General features: G+C 35.1%; 1 protein-coding gene across 3 annotated transcripts in view; it reads right to left on the reverse strand.

The window, feature by feature from the left end:
* The window catches only part of PCDH11X (protocadherin 11 X-linked), a 473826-nt gene that overhangs the window by 392530 nt on the left and 58460 nt on the right, over window positions 1-22836 (reverse strand). For 2 of the 3 annotated variants that reach the window (XM_032196196.1, XM_032196195.1), the window contains exons 3-4: window positions 13227-13274; window positions 7639-10125 (exon numbers count right to left, since the gene is read on the reverse strand). In XM_032196196.1, the coding sequence (XP_032052087.1) occupies window positions 7639-10125; window positions 13227-13274 (2535 nt within the window). Of the gene's footprint in view, window positions 1-270; window positions 1239-7638; window positions 10126-13226; window positions 13275-22836 lie in introns of those variants that run through there. The other variant, XM_032196197.1, reaches the window with a different exon arrangement.

Consider the following 22836-nt stretch of genomic DNA (forward strand, 5'->3'; position numbering starts at 1 on the left):
TGCTTCCTAAGAGATTTTGCATTGCATATGAAATGCAAATATTATAGATGATACATATTAAGCATTATTTTCTAAAATGTGAAGCAATATACAAGAACTTGCAACCAGGCTGCAAACCAAGCAATGATACTCAAATTATATTTGTTAAATGAGCCATACTAAATGACAAAACAAATTTAAATTAAAGAGAAAAAAAAAAAAAAAAAAAAAAAAAAAGAGGTTAACTATATAGAGAAATAATTTGGAGGAGAAAAAAAAGCCTTTTTTTTTTTTTTCCCCCACGTGCTGGCTAACAGTGCAAAAAGTTCTAGGTTCCAACAAATGTATACTCTTTCCTATTTTATCACACTAAAAAGTAAGCCACTGGATTTATGACTTTTTCTAAAATAAAAGTATTTCAAACTGTTAGGTGTGCAGCACCTGTTATGCATTATCTAGATTCCAGCAGGAAAAATGCAAATTAGATTTTATTTTAGGAAGTTAAGTGAATACTTTTGAGTTATTTCAAAGGTGATCATTTTTTACAAAAAATGGTGGTCAAGAAAGCAGAAAGTACTTTTTTACTACTACTATTGTGCATATAAAATGAGAAAGCAGTGATTTGATCAGTTCTATTTATGATCCATAGCAGCAATATTATCATTAAAAATATTATGGAATAGATATAAATACCACTTAATTCTTAATATGTGTAATGGTGCTATATATGACAACAATTCATTTGCTTTTCTTTTTAATGCAGGGAGTATAAAGAACTTTACATTCTCTTTTTAAAGCATGAATAAAATTTATTGCTCCCTTTTAATATACTTATATAATTAAAACTTCTAATTGTTTCAACTAAAATAAATAAAGAAAAAATCTGGGACAAGGAGATGATTACAAGCAAAATTAGAAAACAGTAGATTTATCATAATTGCCAACTGTGAGGAATGATGGGTCACATTACTTTTTTCTTAGCAAAACTAAGTTATAGAACACTATAGCACAATGTACTAAATTTTTTTGTCTTTTCCTTTTAAAAAATTCTTGCCCTTGATACCTTTCAGTAGGGCAGCTTGAACAGTTCATCGTCACTTCCAAACCCCTCTGGAGATCAGACGATAAATTTCTTCGGCAATCAGAGACAGGACAAGGGCTTTCTCGTGCTATTTCCTTGTTTTCATGTTTGCTGGCTTAACATCATTGTGTACACGTACGACTTCAGTATATAACATCAGATGCGATGACGTTCAGAGCTGGCAAACAGAGAAACAGCATGAGAAAAGCCCTTTCCTGCATATTTTTCCCCATATATCGTAAAGTTTCCTTCCAAACTTCTACCATGTCAATCACTGTATGGTTTAAGAAGTACCTAACTATTTTGTTTCTAAGTAACCAACCACTCTGGGGTGTGTGTGTGTGTTTACAGGTTTTTATACACACACAAAGATCTGCACACTTCTATATACACACAACAAAAATGCTAAAACTGGAGTCACAGAAACAGCTTCAACATACGCTACCCTAGGTTTCTTACTACTTTTCACTTTATCAGCTTGAAACCCCGAGTGCTGTATCAAGTGTACAGATACATCAGAAGTCATCCATCACAGTACCTAGAATATGTTCTGTAGGGTGTTAGCAGATTTCATTTAAGAGCATATTCCCTAAGAGCTAAAAAGAGCATAAAATATTTTGATTTGAAGAGTTATTTTGCATCTTTAATCCATGTTTATCATCAACAGAGTTAAAGTCCATAAAATTCACCGAAATGAAGGCATTCAGATCAATTATCTCTCAGGAAAGAAAACACTACCAATAACACAGTCAACAAGACACTAGTCACTCACTGGTCAGGAAATTGCTATCAAGTGCAGATCATTGAATGCAACACCTTCTGGGAAAAAATAGGAAAAGAAAGAAGTGTGAAAATTAAACTGAAGTTAAATCAGACTTCATTGTTGACAATGTTTGGTAGCTATAGGTCATTTAAAAAATAAACAAATAAATAAATAAAATAAAAGCTTGGGTCACTAAAAGAGGAAACGCTTCAGCTCGGCCTTGGAAACATGAAGGTGAAATGTGCTTAAAGTTCAGGAAAAATCATACATATTTATACTGCTACTAGTCCAAGGCAAGTTGTTACTGGAGAGGGAGTGGAGCAGCATTCTAGCTTGCCAAACAATCGCCTGGTTGGTAATGCTGGAACTTTGTCTAACAACTTCCGTATATATAGCTTCTACTGGGGGAAAAAAAAGCCTTTCTTCTCTTCCAAGTAATTTTCTACTTAAGTGTCATATTCAAAGTGTCATATTCACTTTTTGCTCAAAGAGAACATTATTTCTTTTTTGTTTTCTTTCCATTTTTGCTCAGTTTTTATTTTCTATTAAGAGGCAATAGGGACCATTTTCAGATATCCTTTCCCTTGTGTTTTCAGAGAAAAACACATATTAAAAAAAAAAAAAAAGTAAAAATTGTCAAATTGTTCCACAGAAGAAAAAATTTCCTTGACCAATTTTGCTTCAGTAGTACTGCACATTTAAGTCACTGCTCACTAACTTAAGAGACAGCAAATTTCACTTATTCTTCAGTGAAATCTTTTTTCTCTGGATGTGAATTCCATTTCTTTCTGAAGAGTATCAGAATTACCAGAAAAATTAGCAGCCAGAAAGTTAAGAGAAAATTACAAGAATAGTCAGAATCATAGTGGTCACTTTTGAAACAGCTTCTGGGAAGGGCTTATGCCAACAAACTTGTCTGATGCTTAGAAGAAAATGTTCCTGGAGCGTAACTTACTCCACATCTGTCAATGCAAAACGCTGGTGTTACCTATACACCTTTCAAATATCAGACACATCAGCACTGCCTATTGACAATTACAGAGTAGTAGATTAAACTCACTTATTTACATATCAGGATTTACATATCAGGTGAGCTTTCAGAGCTGTTTGTTTTGGGAAAAGTGCATTATTCTTTTCACTCACATTCTAAGCACACTGCTCTCACAACAAGTGGAAAACTGTAATGACATTTCACCACATTTCAAAGCAGAACCAGAAGATCAAATATACTATAACTATAAGCATGTCTAAGCAGTTGCTAGTGAGACAGTAGGCCCCCAGAAGGCAATGTATTTTAAATGAGGTCTACTTTCCATTTAGAGTTTTAAAAGAAATAGAATTTCTATCTCCAGTTAAATTTCCAGCAAACAAGTTCAGCAGAAATCACTGTGTCATTTGAAATTTTCATTCATACATATGGGTACATTCACACATGCAGAATCCTACCAAATAAAATCAATTAATGATGATTTACAGCGTTAAATATGAGAAAAATCAATCTGCATGCCTGTTCACTCTCTTAACAACCTTCCAAAGATGGTATAGCGTGCTAGCAGTGGAGATGTTAACATACAGACCACAGTCCGCTGCAAAGCAAACAGAAGCACTAAGTACAAAATAATAGATTCAGAGCGTGATGATATATTACAGCTCTACCAGTTGGAGAGGTGGACTGAAACCGAACCAAGTTGTGCCACTGCTGCCTTCATGACCAGTCAAGCTTCTTCATTAACAGAAGGTCAAATAAATCTTTTCCTGGAGTCAAAGTTTAAGATGACAAAAAAAAGGCCACAGAACCCTTCTTCAGTGAGCAGATGATTACTTTATGAGATTTTTTCTGTTCCGATAATATGCATTATATTATTTTCAAATGAATGAATGTTGGGAATCACATTAATTAAAAGGAGACATGAAGGAGGAGGATGCATTGGAAATGTTAATGAAACATTGTGGCCCTAGTTTCTTAGAACCCAGCTGCCAGAGTTAACACTGTATAGCATAATTACGCATGCTTTGATTAGACAGGTTGATGCCTACCAAGACAGGCATTTGAATTGTCTGAATGTTGAAAGTACCTGAGCAAAACTTTCAGATTAAAAAATTGTTTCATACTGCAGGAAAACTAGACTGAAAAAACCTGTCCTTTCTTTTCATCATTCCAATGCAAATTAAAAAAAAAAAGATTTGTGACAGTATGTGATAGTTCATAGAGTCTGCTCTCACAAAGGTAAATGTCAAAAGCAATTGAGCTTTTACAAAGCTTGCGGACAGATAAACTGTACACGTGCTGTATGTTTTTCTACCAAACAAATACATTCTGCTAAGAGGTTGATGACTACTGAAACAATGACAACCTGATGATACTGAAAGTTAGCTCAATTTTACAAGGTATATATCCTACTTTGAAAAAACATATAATGAACAAGAAGCCCCTTCACAATGTATCGCATGGTAAAGTTTCTTTAATACAATTACATCTACATACAGCATCCCACAAGAAAGCATGCTATTCTGAAGGTTCCAATTCACTGTCACTAGTATTCATTAATTCCTACTGTGTGACTAAAATAATACTAATATCTCTTTCCATTGGCCTTCCTCACACACAAATACACAGAGAAGCTTTTTCTCTCTTCTTCCTCGTATTACCATTAGCACCACACATTTTTTTTCTTGAGCTCCTTGTAGTCGATGATCCAATGTGTCCTCAGCTGCTTCAGGAGTCTCTGATTCCTTCCCCATAAAACTTTCAGCTGTTGCTATTCCCATGTTTATTTGCCCACATGGCCACTGAAGAGATTTTTTTTTTTTTCTGTATAAAACCTTTTCATCTTCTCTTGTATGTTTTTTGAGTACAATCGTTATGATTTTCTGTCATTTCAGAGATCACTTCAACAAATTTAACAGTAAAGAAATAATTGCCTTTTTTTAGTGACCCAAATCATCAAACCATTCAGACATGCACAGAATTTAGAGCTTATAAAACAAAACAAAACAAAAAAACATATTTTTTTTATCATTAACTCAGTTTTTCAAGTATCTGAGTTGAAATTTAGGCTTGCATTGCATGGACAAAGCTAAGAACAGTTGAGATGTGAAGCCTGTTAATATCAACATCCATTAGAAAATGAAAACAAATATCTTCACAGTGAGTGTAATCTTCTTTAGTCTCCTCCTTCAGGGAGCTTCTGGCTTGTAAAAGCTTGTAAAAGCATCACAGTAATTGTTAAAGTAAAATTTTTTCTCACATTAAACATCTTTCTGATTTTCATTTCTCAAACTAGCACATCTGCCTTTTTAACTGAACTTATTATATTCAATTCTCCTGGCTGTCCTACATTTTTTTGCAAATTCAGAGAGTGCATAACATAAATGCATCATTAACCACAAACATCCTGGTAATCTCCAAGGATGGAGGATGGAGGGCAGCATGACATCTGATGTATTGTGGTAGAAGATTACTTTTGTTTGTTTAATTTCTTTACTAGCTGGCAGCGACAACTCTTAAGTTAGTCTGTCCTGAGTCACCTTCTATAGCTCCACAGCAGATAAAACTACACAGACCACAACATACAAAAACAAGTTAGGAATAAGAGTGACTTTTAAAAAAATCCACTGAGGTTAAAGAAATATACTTGTTCTCACTTATCATGAAACACAATTCTGTTATTGTTATCAAAGTCCAACACAAAGGATTTAACTGAAATGGCCTCTCTTGCCTAATTTATGTAAATAAATGTATTATTTGTATTATATTTAAATAAGTAATACAATATCAATTCATGTGTTTAATGGTGAATGTTGTTTACTAGCTAGCATAAAGGGCCATTGTCAGAGAGTAGTTATCATTTCTCCAGCAATGTGGTCACTTTCATATTGAAAATTAAACCTAAAAGAAGGATAACTGTAGATTTAACAAAATCAATATGGTATATTCTGAGCATCATACCTATATATTATATTATATATAACACACATATATATTTTAAGGTACAGCTATATAAAGATAAGCTACTGTCAGGTAATGAGCATTGCAAAGCAAACACTTCTATCCTGCTCTCCCCGACAGGAAACGCCTGTCATTGACCTTTAAGGTACAGATAAAAGAAAACGCTTTTTCCCAACCAGCTTCTGCAGAAGAGAATTGCTTTCCATTCTACTTTAAAAGCGCCTGAAAATGGAAGAAGTAGGTTAGTAAAAACCTAGAGTGTCATGAGTTTACCTTTTTTGTTAGCAGAATTACTGCATTACAAAGTGTTTTTGAGCAGACAATGGAAGAACCTTTTTGGCTCAGAGGAGCTGTACTGGAGTCCCTGTTCTCAATTGAAAAATCACTTGGATCAGGCCTCCAGAGGTGCTGAAAACAGCACCACCCTCCTTGGAGTTATGAGAGTTCAACAAGATGAATAAATTAGGAAAAGGCTTTTCTAACACACAACTGAAATTAACACATTCAAATACCTTTAATACAAAATACTCAAATCTCAAAAGCTACGCATTTTCCACTGCTGTCTTAGAATTAAGAAATTCTAGTATGTTTCCTCAATTTATCAGTTAATGCAACTCAGCAAAAGATGAAGGTTTTAGAGCATACAGCAATATGAGCTAGCATACAAAACTGTGTGCTCAAGGGGAATAAAATAAAATAACCAACCCATCCTGTAATTTTTAATAATATGATTCATAGTGTGCATAAAGAGTTTCTTTTAGGAACATTCTGGTATCACTGTAGTGATAATAAAAGAAAGCCCACAGAAGAAAATTCAAAACCTCAACTGGAGCAAAAAGTCTAGCAGACTACTTGGACATGCTGAGGATATGTTCTCAAACAATAATATTAAAATATATTATCAATGATATAACAAACTCTTTTGAAATATTGTTTCTTTAATGATTGATTTCTCTAATGATTGATTCCTTCAGTAATTAAAACTTGACTACAAAACTATTTTCATTGAATACTCTGTGATATTCATGAAGAAAAAGAAGCAAACAAACAGCAAAGTTTAATTATTAATTTTTTTTTTTTTTTTTCAGAACATGGATAGAAATTAAATTCAATTTCCAGTGACTTACAGCCCTTCTATAGTGTCTTGTAGGTCCTCATTTTAATTTAATTTTAAATTAAGGAGTCTTTAGACATTTCATATGCTGTACTTAATTTCTGAGAAGCTAGTATCTGGTTTATCAAGCATAACAGCAAAAAGGAATTACACTGATGCGTCTAATTTTCCCCCAGCTTTGCCTGTTGACTGATTCTACCAGATTTAAGTAGTCCAGTACTTTTCTAGTCTGAAAAGGGCACTGAAGCTCTCAGAGGAAAATCCTTGCCTGCTTTTGAGGGACCTTGAAGTAAAGCTGTGCCCAAACGAAGGCTGCAATTTCAGACTCCATCAATATTAAGAACCACTTATCAGATCCTGTAAAGCTTTATTGCTTTCCACCTGGCCTAGATTACTTCAATTCTTGAGCATACAATACTACAGAGGACAGTATCATAACCCCTCTGTCTCACAGAGCTGCATGATGTACTGTAGTAATGCAGGAAGTGCCATACTGCCATCTGCAGTCAGGAATACCCACCAGTGAAATAATTCACTGCTCCATTTCCTTACAGCCATTAATCACTTTAATTATTTCCTGTTAACACTGATGGATCTCAAATTGTTTACATTTCAATGCCTGGATCAAACACGACCTTTCAAACTTTTAATCCTTGCAGAGAATGTTATTATGCAGTGCTTAGAGGTAGAGCTGTATGAATGGAAAAGTTAAGAAGTGAAGGAGAAAGAGAGAACCTTAAAATTTCCATTACCTGTCTGGTGTGAATGGGGCCTGGGGTCTTGAAGCCTCCTTGACAGCTGCATTCGGAAACACTGTAAGGGTCCGAGCTGCTTGATGAGCACTTGGAGAGTGAGTCACAGCCCACCACAAAGGTGTTATCTAGAGGAAGTTCCTGAATGACGTGGTGCTTCTTGGGGGGTACAGGAGTCTCAGGTTTAATTTGAAAGGTAGGCTGTGGAGAAGCAGACTTGTAGTGCTTTGCCAAATCTGGGCTATCAGGTTTAAATGTAGTTGGTGTGGTGGCCCAGTTATATTTTCCCATAGTCTGTTCTTCTAGCTCTACAGGAATGTCTAAAGTGCCATTTATGTGCTCATGGCCAGGATCATCAGGCTTAGATTCTTCAATAGTCACAAAGTTGAGGAGGAGACTTTTTGGAGAGCGCTTCTTCTTCTTCTTCTTCTTCTTGATCTGCCTATTCTCTTGGTTTGGGGAAACCCATTCACCACTCTGCTTGTTTTTTTGGACAACTTTGTGCCTGGGCGTCTGGCGGCACCGTACTAAAGCAGTAACAAAAATTACCAGAATAACTGTCATTGTTCCTGCAATAATTGCAATTATGATCTTGACATAATCGTTGGTTTGTGGGGTTATCTCACCATCCCCAATGTTTTGGCCAACTGGAGTTTCCATATTCCTGCGCACTAGCTCTTGTACATAGGAACTATTGGTGACTGTCTCATTCACAAACAAATGCACAAGAGCTATAGTATAAAGAGACTCCGGCTGTCCTAGGTCATTGACTTTTATCACCAGTCTGTGCAAGCCATGATCTGATGTAATTACCTTCTCTTTCAAAGTAATATTGCCTGTTAGTTGGTCAATTGTAAACAAGCCCCTAGAGTTCCCACCTATGATGCTGTAACGGAGCTCTGCATTCATGCCTGTGTCATTGTCAACTGCAAAGACTTTAGTAACTACAGACCCTGGACTGGATGATGTTGGAACCAACTCATATGAATAATTAGAAGAAGGAATAACAAAAACAGGCCTGTTGTCATTTACATCAACAACATTGATGGTCACTTTCGCAGTTGAGGAACGCTGCAGTCTTCCTCCATCCACAGCTTTTACCTGAAAAGTGTATGACCCCTGCTGTTCCCTATCAAAGGTAATGTTAGGCCTTATTACACCAGTAAGTGGATCTATAATGAAATTATCTCTACCATTTAATATAGAGAGAGTGACCGCAGCATTTTCTCCAGAGTCAGCATCTGTTACTGTGATAAGCCCTACTGTGCCATACATGGGTAAGTTTTCTGGCACATAGAAATTATATTCATTATGTGTGAAAGCAGGGCTGTTATCATTCTGGTCCAGGACTGACACTGTCACAGTAGCATTGGTCTGCAAGGGTGGCATCCCATTATCCTTAGCCAATACAGTGAAGGAGTACCTGTCTTGCTTTTCTCTGTCCAACTTTCTTACTGCTGTCAGAATGCCTGTACGGCGGTCAAGGTTGAAAATGGGGGGTGCATCAGAACCCAGAATATAGCTGATCTCAGCATTGCGCCCACTGTCAGCATCTGTAGCACTTATCTTGGTTAGCTGAGTACCTGGAGCATTGTTTTCAGGGATGGAAAGACCTATAATAGGCTGTGTAAAAACTGGGGCATTGTCATTTTCATCTTTAATTTTGATCAGGAGCATTGCAGACTGGTTTAAGGGAGGTTTCCCTGAATCTGAAGCCACTATTTTAATAGCATATTCCCGTGTTGCTTCATAATCTAGAAATGTGGCTGTTTCCAGAAGAAACTGATTATCAAACACTGGCTTCAGCCTAAAAGGGACATCATGATCTGTAAAACAAGTAACCTTTCCATTCAGATCAGCATCTTTGTCCATTACTGTTATCAATGCAATTTTGGTATTAAGTGGAGCTTTCTCAGACAAAAGCACCGTCCCATTCACTGGATTGATGATGTATCTTGTGTCTATTGATGGGACATTGTCATTAATATCTGTGACATTAACAGTCACTGTTGCTCTTGATGGAGTTGAACTGCCATCGCTTGCCAAAATGGTTAATTTGTGTACAGGAGATTCCTCTCTGTCTAGTGGTTCTCTTATGGTGATAAGACCAGTGGCATTATCAATGGCAAACAGCCTTTTGGCCAAACTGGAGATCTGATTGCTGAAATAGAAGTGAATTTGTGCATTTGAGCCCAGGTCTGCATCAGTGGCATGGAGCTGAGAAACAGAGGTGCCTACTGGAGCATTTTCTGGAATACTAACTTCAATGTCATTTTCTTTGAAGACTGGGCGATTATCATTCACATCAGTCACTGTGACTTGCAGGATGGCGGTGCTAGATCTTGGAGGGCTTCCACCATCTTCAACTTTAATTTTCATCACATAGGTATCCTTCTGCTCCCTATCCAGGATCTGCTGGACAATCAGTTGAGGCCACTTATCTCCCTCAGGTGTCTCAATTATATCAAGACCAAACACATTTTGACCCTACAAGACACAGAAAGAATATACTTTAGCACAATAGTATAATTAAGCGGAGAATAATCTCATTAATGTTTCGAAATTGTCATGAAACACAGATATGGGGGGTAGAGGTATACAGGAATACACATTTGTGTATGCACTGCTAGTTTGCAATATCCATTTATGCTTTAAGACCAGGAGCCTTAAGAAAGCTTCAGAGCAAACACGTGAAGAAACCAATTTAGAATAACAGGGGTTTTGTGTTTGATTGTTTTGGGGGCAGGGGGACACAATAAATTGCTTTTTGTTGTTGTCTTTGTTTCTTTTTTAAACCAATTGCTCTCTTTCTACAGAAAAATAAAAATAAAAAAAAATTAGAATTCTTGGACAGATGTAATTTGCTTTCTGTACCGTACCAGTGAGTGTTAAGAAGACAAATGTAGCCAAAGTTCAACCATGTCCAAAGGCAAAGTAGTATGCATACACTGGATGATCTAATCCAATCCTCAATTTCAAGGAAAACAACAAAGATAAAGGGACTATTTCACAGTTCATGGAACAACACTGGACATGATCTGAAATCCCTAGCATGCAAAACAAAAAAGCAAAAACCACCACCCACATCACCGAAGAGGGGCTCACTATACAATTTAGTCATTAGATTGTTCAGACAAAACTAAGCCATAACAGTTTATTAGAAATACATAAATTCCTTAAAATTATTCCTTTCTTCATCATGATTTATTTTCCACTTGTAGTGAAAATTACAATCCAAGTGAGAAAAGAATATATATTTTCATTTTAAAAAATATCACAGAACTATGACATTCACTTTGAAAATAATCACTTCTTTTCACGGGGATTGTTGAATACATAACACCCCTGGAATAGCAAATGCTATACATATTGCACAAACATGGCTTCCTTTAAAAACCCTTGTGTTGACAGAGTATGCTAATACAAAAATTGGAATCTAGAGCTAGATTCCCTCTTCTGCTGTGTCTTCAGATGAGCAGAGATTAAGAGTATCACAATTATCCTCTTTTCTATTCTCCCATCACTCAACCTTCAGAAGAAGAAAGGATGTAAAGGCAGTTTTGCAGTCATATTTTCCATAAGGGCAGAGCTAAAACACAGATCATTAAAGCTGAGTGTACGGGATAAACAGGAGAAGAAGGCGTTGATAAAAATGCTGAGTAATTAGGATTTTCTTTGTATGTGTCATTCTTGCAACAACTGCTTCTAGCCTGGTTCTTTCTGCATTTATTGTGCTTGTCTCTCATCTTTAGTCCTAATTATGTGTGTTCTGAACCGATTTGAGACACTTCAGACCAAGGTGAAAGAAAATGTTCCCAATATGCAAGTTTCCTTATTTCTCATTGTTGCTAAAAGATTTGTATTCACTGCATCTTGTTACCCACCATTAAATGAATGCATTTGTAGGTCTAATTCTGTGTAAGGCTGTACTCTTTCACTGATTTGTTTTCTCAAAGCCAGAATTTGACCTTACATAAGTAATCATTTCTTTCATGGAAAAGAATAATTCATCCACATTTCAAACGTTACTGTGCCACTGGCACAGCATTTGTGACAACATTACACTGCAACTAGGGACAGTCTAAAGTGAACTGGAATACATTTTGAAAAAATTTTTAAAAATACAACTTTGGGTTCTTCAACAGAAGACATGAAAAGATTATTCTTACGAGAAGTGTAAGATTTACATTTTGAATCAATTAGATTAATTTTTCAAATGGTAATTCTACACCGATCTCTTCAAGAAGGTGAAGTGTGAAGATGAAGAGGAAACCCAATCTGGCTAGAAGTTAGTTGAAATAAATTGCAGAACTACTGAGAAATGATGAATTACATATTCTATATTTTAACATAGATTTCCAGAAAAATATAACAGAAGCTGGAGGAAAAGAAGAAAAAGATAGCTAATGTGTTTTTTTTTTATTTGTACACAACTTGACAGATGGGCGCTGATTTTTCTGTCATTAGATCCCACAACTACAACAAACACTTCATATAGACCTTCAATACACACAGCTATACATATGCATACACATTTCTGCTTCTCTTTAACTATCAAGTATGAGAAAGGTATTTTTAATTATAGCATATGACTTGATATAAAATATATAGCATCAATTCTCCATTAGCAGCAATAAGCTACTGGAGAAACACAAAAGAATGCAAAGAGCTCTTCCAGGTCAATTATTACCACTTGATTAATTTTTCTATATGGAAAAAAACAATATTCAGCAGAATTTCTTACTATTGATAAGCGGATTATACACCCTTTTAAACCACTGAAATAAAGAGAAAGTTACAAAAATTATGCCTGTTCCCAATTTAGACAAATCTGCTTCACATTGTTTAATGGATAAGATTAGGTATGGTGATATGTTGCATTTTAACAACTACATTTTCTAAGAAGAGAGAATTCTTCCACTCTAAACAGTCCTCAAAATAATGAAACATTCAGGAAACAAATTTTGAAGATTACAAATATCCAATTCTCTCCTGCACAAGCAAAGAAATTGAGAGTTAAAAACCCTGAGAGAAATGTGAAGGAAAACTTTCAGGATTAAGTTTTGATCTATCATCATTAAAACATCGGTTAAGTCAATATTTCCTATAGAGATAGATTGTTATTCGGACTGAAGTATACTTCAGTCACCATGTTATCCCAGTGATCTGAAGGTTTCATTCACACTAGGAAGGCTATGTGTCCTGAGAATTAGTATAATAGGTAATTAACATTTATATAGTACCCTTCACCATTAAATTAATTGATAAAAAAAAAATCTGTTACTTTGTCTTCATAACTATAGCAAGATGGGAGAAATAAAAAACGCTAACTTTTTAAATCCAAAAAGACACCTCAAGCCATGTAATCTAGCTATTTGAGGCAGAACAAAGCTATGCCCATCTCAGAGCCAAGACTAGCTTTAAGAGGCTCTGAGTCCTAATCACAAGATTCTTTATCAGGGCCATAACCATAAGTTCTGTTACCTTATTCAATTTTTATAACAACCTTTTCAGAGTATTCATGCATAAAATAATCTCTAAATGATGAAACTGGCATACTTGTTGAACTCTGCCTGCTGTATATTTACCTGGTCATTTGTAATGGATCCAAATGTTCTTTTCGGAGCTGTTTTGGGCTGCCAAGTAAATAAAAAATTAGAGAGTTTTAAAAAAATGGAACATTTAGGTAGGTTAATAAATACATAAACAATGAAACATGGACACCTAACATAATAATCTATAAAAGCTTCAGTTGTTACAGACAGGACTACATGTAGCAAGGTGCACCTGAATTCTACACATAAACTTGCCTCGTACACTTTGAGGTATCACAGTCTCTTATAACAAAATTTCACAAAATCCGTGGGATGTTGACTACATTTGCATTATAATGAATGTTCTTCCAGGACAGAAATTGGAAAGTGGGCTTCATCGTCAAGAGAAATAGGAAAAAGAACAGCTACAGTCATATGGTCTGTTGTGTACAAAACATCTCATATACTTACACTTATAAGTTGATAGAACATAGTAATTTCTTAAAGAAGTCAGGAAAATTGGAGGAAGGGAAAGAATATTGTGCTATATAACCACAAAAAAACAGCTAACATAATATGTTAAAAAAAATAAAAAATAAAAAAAAATAAAAACACAACCTCAAGTTCCCATTTTAATGAATTCCTGAATTACTTGAAAGTAATTACTTTATAATAAAACCTTTGGCTGAAACACAATCTTGTATCCAAAGGATCCTAAAATCTTTTAAGCAAGTCCAGAAATTAATGCAGTTGTTTGCCAACTGCTGATTATTTCATGTTTAGCAAGACAGAAAACCTTTGCAGTGCTTCTTAAAAACTAAAAGATGGGTCTCAGCCTCTGTTTCCTTGCCTGCTTTTGTCAAGCCATACAGAACTGGTACACAACTACTGTGATGCATTATCAAAGAAAATATTATAGTAGCAGAGTTTCAATTTCTAATTCAGAAAACTAGACAACAGCTATATAATGGACAACATTTTTAATAAAAGGTGAAAATTAAACTTGCATTTTCTTTCACAGGTGACACTTTGAATGTGAAAATGTGAATTCCCAAAGGCAAGCTAAAACACTAAACACAAAATATTCTATACAACAGGCAATATTGGACACAAATTCCTATAACTGGTGCCTATTACTACACTCAGAGCCATAATATCGTAAGTATTGAGGCTCTAATAAAGGTCCTTTGTCTGTGAATACTTCACAGTGTACAGTTAACATGTTCATGCATTCTTGAATATTAAAGCTGTTAACTGTTTTGTTTCAAGAGTGCTGAGTTAATACACCTATCAGTGCACAGTTTACAGAAAGGCTACTTAGGTGTGTGTAATTAATGTAGTTAGTTACCTTGTGAACTGAGTGACAGTACCTCAGAAGAGAAGATGAAATTGCAAAGATTAGAAAATTGTACAATGCAAAAACTCTGCAGATGCAAAGTTGCTTACATATTTGAAACACTAGCTCTTTGTCAGAACAACTACAGACTTTTAATTTGTGGGTCAAGATTCCTATGAGTTCTGTTCATGTTTTTCTATCACTATCACACTCTGTTTCAAATAAACATAAATGACTGCTTTAGTCATGTAATTCTCTAATGCATCACTGTGCTTTTGGTGGTAACAGGCAACAGTTCTGAACTGCTGTTCAGAACAGCTCCTAAATCACCACCTCATTTCACTCCAACAGCCAAGCAATGTATCTTAGGCTCATAATCCCACATTTTAGAGCTCTCAGATGAATACTGACTGGGTGTTGGAGCAGTGTGAATCCCTAATGCCCTCCTATTCACTACCTGCTCTAGAAGCATATCAGTACTCTCAGGCAGAAGGGGATTCAAACTGACAGCTACTTGTACAAAAGAAAATAGGAACGACTGAGATGTTTCTGAAAATTCCTTTACCCTCAAGCAGAGACTGTCCAGGATCCTCAGCTTCTGGTAACTTTAGTGGGAATTGAAGGTGATGGACACGTACAGATCTGGCTCATGACAAATGGAAAATAAAATAAAACAGGAAACCTCTGATAGGCTGGCTTGTTAAAAAGTACAAATGTTTGCAAACTAATGTTCATTAAATTATTTTGTTCCCTCTTATCCACCCAAAAAATATTTCAGTTAAGAAAAAGTATATAATTTCTTCAAACAGATGGCATCTTCAAGCCCATATCCTAACCTTTTACCGGTAGTTACTTAGCAAGAGTATCTTATTTGATCTGAGGCCCATTTAAACTGAAGTTCAGCTGTGAGTAAAACCACTGTATCTTCCTTTTACGCTAACACTTTTAGGACAAAATGTAGACAGAAATTTTCATTGTATGGCATGAATATCTCACATACACCCCTCTCTTCTGAAATCCAGAAACACAAAGAAAATAAACGAATATCTTCTCTGGATTTTAATCACAAGGACTTTCTTTCACATGCAGAGACCATACATGTACTTTCTTGTCTGTTATCACTGCATTATGAACTTTTGACATTAAAAAAGACAATCTCAATGCAGAAAATTACAATTAATATGGGCAAAATGTAATTGAATGACAAATAACCTAATATAATAGAGATCTTCCTTTTTGATTAGATTTGTCAACAGTTAGGTGTTCCCAACATTCACAAACAGTTTTTACAGATGTAAGCCTGGTGCAAACACTGCTAAAATGAACTAGCATATCTCAAGGCCTTCACCCTCTGCAGGGTTTTGTATAACTCAAAAGAGAAAGTTTATGTGGGACATATAACTACCACAGCATCAGTTTTTTGCTTTTGAAATGAATAAAGCTGTGCTTTTCCAAATCATGAAAGCTTATCCTTTTTGCACTTCTGAGAGAAAATAACAGTGGAACTACCATTTTAAACTAGAAAAGTGTGTGATATAACACAAATGCAAGATGCCCCTTCACTGCACACCGGAAGATAATAAATAATACTGCAATTTCAGATTAATAAATCAGAAAGAGTTGCTCAGAAGATATACAGAGTGCCAGTAAGTACTAAAAATAGTTCCAGAGAGACTGAATTTTTCAATACTCCAGAAGTATCTTATGGTGCCTTCTCACCATACTGATCAGGAGATGCTGGGGATAAACCAAAAATGTATTTTCTGGATTTATCAGAAAGCCAACTCGTCATCTTCCTTCTCCAGTATTACTGACTCCTATTTATGTGATTCAATAGAACAAAAGCAAAAGAGTAAAGGAAGATGCATTTTCTTACTGTACAGTAGTCATTGCACCTTGAAACCCAGTTCTGAAATCCTGTGATACTTACGTGTATTGAGGATTCCAGTATATAAACTGTTGCGACTTTCCATTTAACAGTTATATTCCTAAAAATGCCTCCCTCTTAGTTGTTTGGGATCCAAAATCTTAAGACTGAAAGTATATTTGGTACACACTTTTAGAAGTAATCATATGCAATAATATATTCTTTCTTATAAAAATCAAATTCCAATTTCATTCTAATTCTTACTTCCAATGCAAATCATTACAACTATACAAGGAGAGGAGTAATTTAGTATTTTATAACAGCAATACATAGAGAGGAGTAGTTTTTAAGGTCTTTAAGGAAAACTAAACCTACAACTTATCTATCACATTTTCAACTTCTCCTCCACATACCTGTCATTAATTTGAATACACACGTTATTTGTCAGACTTAAAATCAGTGATGAAGTTATTAACACAGTAGCCTAAAAAATCAAATCCATCGTACACATTGTAGATCTATCTACGTGCTGTCCTGTTAAATATATTAGTTGATGTAATTGATTTGCAAGAAAGGTAATAATATTCAGACTGTTAAAATGGCATGTTTAAAAGGGAAATGCCAAACACCTAACATGCCATTCCATTTTTGCTGCTCTGTGTTTGATCACTACTACCAGTTAAGTCTTGAACATACACTGAATGTACAACTTTTAAGCATGAAAATCAGAAGGGAACTATAATATCCACTTCCTGCTGCAAAGATCTAGATTAGTCCAACCAGGTAACACATATTCTCTAATAAATTGTAAACCATCTAAACTTTGGGGCTGAGACAAGCTCTTGCACAGTACCTGGGAAAAGTTGCATGAAACAGTTCATTTTAGAGTCTATCATTCACTTTGCTGCTGTCTCCACAGGAAAAGTAACAAGAGAATAAACCAAACAGCTGAAATGTTATTACTTCAATATGACAGCAATGTGACTGGCCTCAGACAGACTGTAGTATTCCAGAAGAAGTAAATGAAGTGAAGATCATCGAAGCTAATTCTGGCCAGTAACAACCTGTAATCCAAGTAAGAGAAAAGGCAAGCTTTCACTGGTCTGAATCAGCCCAAAGTTCTTTTCTGAGCTCAATTGAGTGCCCTAAGACAGATGTTTCCGAACAACATTAGGCACACTGTTTGTGATACAGTAAAACTTTTTAACCAAGAAACTGGACCTGCTGCTCCTTCCTTAGTGTTAAATATCAGGTTTTCGGCAGCCAACATCATCGCAACCACCAGTGTGGCAGCGTGGCACTGCTAATAAGGCAGAACCAAAAGCCTTCCCTGTGCTCCTCACACCTACTCCCTTGTGACGGTAACTTCAACTTATAGAGCCATCACAGCATGAACACATGCTCTGAATTCTTCAAGAAGAAGTTCAGGCTTCCACATTCACAGAATCACAGAATTGACTAGGTTGGAAGAGACCTCCAAGATCACCTAGTCCGACCTCTGACCTAACACTAACCAGTCCTCCACTAAACCATTCTAAAAAGATAGTGATGTAAACAACTGAATCTACCAAACACATACTACTAAAATAAAACAACCTAAAGTTAAGCAAAATTATAAGTTAACCAAGTTAATCAAGTGTGCAGCTCTTAGTAGACATAGACATGCACCATACTGTTCTACAAACTGACCACCAACAAGGAAAAGGAAACACATCTCAAACTCTCCTTAAACAATTTTTAGCATTGACCCAAGGACTTAGTCTAGATCTTGATTTTTACACTTGCATAATTTCTACTTCTTTAAAATAAAGTGTTTAATGTATTGTTAGGATTCTTGTGTATTAAGCTATTAAGCTATGAACAAGAGTTCAGTTTTTCATGTTTATTTATCAGTGCGTTAAATGAACAGTTCACTGTAACTTTTCTTAGACACATTACTATTCTTAAAACACCTAAGAAATTCTAGCAACTACTAAGTGTCATCATGTAGACATGAAATTCAAAGATACTGAAATAAAACAAAACAAATACTCTTCAGGGAAAAAAATAAATAAATAAATAAAATGATTGTTTCAATTATTTCAATTATTGCATAGAAATCTACATGACCGCTCTGTACAACAAAATCATTTTCAGCTGTTATATGGAATGACAGCTTAGAGCATGATCTCAGAATCAGAAGGTAGCACTATTTGTTACGCATTCTACCTACACGGTTAAAATTCCACTTCTACCCTCAATTAACTTTACTGTTACTGTAAGAAGAGGCCTCCTGTGGGTATATGTGGATGAATCCATTGGAAAATGTAAACTTAAATAAAAACTGTTTTGAAATTCAGCATTATGGCTTCCAACAAAACAGTAAATCCTAGACTAAATTACTGAAAGCGAGTATGATAGCTGAAATGACAGAGCTTCCAGGAGGGCTACGCTTTATTAAAGTTTTTCCTTATCATGTTCTTAGGCACAACCTGATTTGTTCCAACAGCTGCCCAGAAGGAAAAGCCAACCAATCGTTCCCGAGAAATACGCATATTTACATCTCTTTGCATTTAGTTTTCAGTCCCTTCAGAGGCAGGTAGCACACAGCACTACAGCACAAGCTTGTATCTTTTGATTTATCATGTTTCAAATGAAAACCATGTTGGAAACTACTGATCATCACAGTGAGTTATTACCCTACAACCTTTTCTGATAGATAAACTTATTCCACCCACTAATATAAAGATTAAAAATAAAGCATATGAGAACAACAACAACAAAATCCCCTGAGCATAACTGTTTAATTAGCCAGATCTTTGTTAGAATCAACGAGTAACAAAACATGATTTTCTTTGTTACCTTGCTTGTGAAACTGAGTAAACTATAGTGTGTGCTATGCTGTGATAAATATGAAGGAGAACTTCAAACCAATATTCAAAATTTTCTGAAAGACTTCATTCCTCTTTATGAGAGCGCTTCAAGTATTATCTGAACACTGCGACAGCAATGAGATTGGTGGCTTAACCATCCCTTGTAGCCCTCTGAACGTTAGATAGGATTTCTCCCCACACACAAAAACAAAACATTATTTATTATGAAAAGTTTCACACCAGGGTGTGACATCTTCAACCACACTGAGCACTGAATTATATGCTCATACATCAAAACATTTTAAAAATACACTATCAAAGCTAATCATAAATAGGCAGGCATCTAAAATCCCTATGTTTCAGTTCCACAAAGGTAAATTGGCTTTTTGAGCCTTCACTGTTCTCTCTACTCCTTAGCATAGGAATACTTAGGACAAAACCTTATTCCTTGAGTAGTACAGAGTCTTCTGCCACTGGGTAGCAGAACTGCTGCTTATACCTCCTGTACTTGTAATCTTAGCTCAAGCATAGATACACTTCAAATGTTAACCAAATTAATTTTGTTTTTACTTTGTCTAATAATGTGCATGCTTATCTGTGAAAAAATGTATTTGCAAAGTTTCTGATCTCCTGCATAAGACTGTGAAAAAATGATGCAGTTTGTAAGCCTGTGTCCATATTCTGAGTGTTTAAGTTTTACATTGCTTCAAAAAGCTATTGGACAAACTGGGCACATGGAAAAAAAAAAAAGAAAAAAAAAAAAAAAAAAGAAACCATATAAGGGTATTACAACCCTCACTTCTAGTGCAAGAAACATTTGAGCCTCCAGCTGGTGGAAGCTTAGGAACAGCTTGGAAAAGTATGTTTGTCTTATCCTTTACAGTATCTCCTAAGTATCCAATGTCAAGCCTTAGAGACAGGATACAAGATTAAATGAATCTTACTTAATCTAGCAAGGCCGTTCTCAGGTCAAGTGAATATCACTCATATCACATAAGGAAACTGAGGCACGGAAAGCAGAAGTGACTCATTCAGAACTACTCTGCAAGACAGTAACAAATCCACAGTGAATCTCCCAGTTCAGTGACCCTCACAAATCAATCACATCTGAACACAAAATATATGATTTACAGAAAATACAATGAAAGCACAAATACTGCTGTTTTAGATATCATTACAAAATGAAAACAGGATTTCAGTCTCTTAGAAAACCACCTAGGCAACCTTAAAGAAGACACCACTATTTCTTATACAATCCTGCTCTAAATAACAAAAAAACAAAAAACAAAAACAAACAAAAAAACCTTTATTTATATTGCTTGCTTTATTCTCTCTGGTTAGTAAGAAAGACAGATGATAAAAATGAGCATTTATGGAAGTCATGAACTTTGTAAATAAGCACTGCGCACCCATATATCACACTGCTAAAAGGTAAAAGGCAGGTCATTGGAATGGTTTGTGTCCTTCTCATTTTTCATTCAAACCCTTTGAACAATGTTTTTTTTATTTTATTTGTTTCTTCTGTTTGTATGATTGAAGTGCATGCGCCTTTGTCTTTTAGGACTCCATCCTCACAAGCAACCCTGAAAGCAAAGATCATCACAGAAATAAAAAAACTCTATTGCTCTCCATGTGGTCTACTGCAGACTTAATTGAGTACTTAAAACCAATCGTGCTGGTAGAGACTGAAAAATGGAGAAAAATTTGAGACTGAAAATGGAGAAAAGAACTAAACAAATAAAAATCCGTCTAAGATTCTGATATGAAGGTGTGCGGCAAAGGTCACAAAGCTGTAACACAACGCACTTCAAAATCTGAGTAATAATAGAAACAAAAGCCTCAAAAGCAGAGATCAAACACACACTCACAAGTTTATTTCCTTAACTTTGTTAAAGGCCCAGTTGGTCAGCCAACATGTTTGCCAAGAACTCTGGGTGATGCCAGCACATCCAGCTTTAAATTATTCAATTATTCAAATTATTATTTCTTAAGTGAGCACAAGACAACTACTGGGTTACTTCAGAGGCCAAAAATAAGTAATGATAATGTAAAATCCTACATAAATTTAGCTATACTTCAAGGAACTGATTCATGTTCTGATATTTTACAAGCAAAGCAGGTATCTTGGATATTCACCCTGGATGATTATTTCATTTATGTGAAACAATAAAAGGTGTACAACACTGATAGAAAGAAGGGGAGTTCTATTAATCATTTACGATCAATTTATATGACTGATTTTCAAATTACGGTATTCACACTTTATGCTGGCTTTCCATATGTAGGTCAATTCACCAATGGTAAATGTAACTGGCAACATATTATTTTTGAGGTTACATGGAAAACAGGATTGGGAACAAAATGGAAAGCACTACTTGGCTTATACCTTTAAATGTGCTACAACAAATAGGTTTGGAAAGTCCATAATGGAAATGAGGATGAAAATTATGTGACTGGGTTTAAAATGAATAGAAAAAGTAATCTTAAAGTGAGAAATTCATATAATACCTCATCCTGAAAACCACAGAGGAACAAGCTGACTCTTAAAAAAAAAAAAAAAAAAAAAAAAAAAAAAAAGACAATTTTCTTGATAAGGCAAAGAAAAAAAATTACAATAATTTGACTTTGGAACATCAGCAATAACCAAAGCAATACACATCACATTAATAGAGCCAGCAATTATAGCACAATGTGAGAAAAATGTGTTTCAATACTGACAGCTGATGACTCAGAATTCTTTCCTTGTACCAATGTTTCTTTTTTGTTTCTTTGAAATTGTCTGAAATGCTCTTTGCTACATGTCCCAGCTTCAAAAGCTCTACAGGACTTCAGTGTTCAGGCCCATTATATTTCTGGGCCAGGGAATAAATTACTTTGTAATAAACCTTTCTTCCAGGAATAAAAATAACCATACTAATGCAGTCAAGTGCCACAATCCATGGCTGACAGTGGATTTAAATGTATTCTTTGACAGCTATAAGAATATAATTTTGGACCTATCTTTTTTCCTCACTGTACTTCCTCTTGAAAGGAAGAAAAACAATGCATACTGTATATTTTGGGTAAAACAAGAATTATTTATATTTCTATCACTAAACAACCCAATATTAGAGAAAGCTAAAAGTAAAATTTAAATCAAAAAGATAGTTATTGAATAAGCTTCTTCAATATTTTAATTTTATTTTTCAAGAAAAAAAAAAAAAAAAAAAAAAAAAAAACAGGAAAAAACTGACAGTTTTGACTGAAAGAAATGTTTTCAAAACATATCTCAAAACTTTGAATTCTTCGTCCCCTGCAAAAAAACAGAGGTGTTGGAAAAGTGAGCTGGGGGAAAAAAAAAAAATAATAAAAGTTTGGTGAATATCATAATTCTCCTTTATGTTTTGTTTCTTTGCTGAGCATTTTGAAAATAGTAGCAGCTTTTTGGTCACCTCATACATATGTGCGGAGAAGACTAGTCATGATATAACTTGGAATTTTTAATAATAAAATTGGAATAATATTAGGATTCATATGAAGCCTGTTGTAATATAACCAAAGGTTTCTCATGACAGATATCTGAAATATCAGTAAAATTTGTATTGCTGCATCCACAATGAGTAAAAGCAG

The sequence above is a fragment of the Aythya fuligula genome, chromosome 13 (genome assembly GCF_009819795.1).
Source record: "Aythya fuligula isolate bAytFul2 chromosome 13, bAytFul2.pri, whole genome shotgun sequence".
In the NCBI taxonomy this organism is placed as follows: Eukaryota; Metazoa; Chordata; class Aves; order Anseriformes; family Anatidae; genus Aythya; species Aythya fuligula.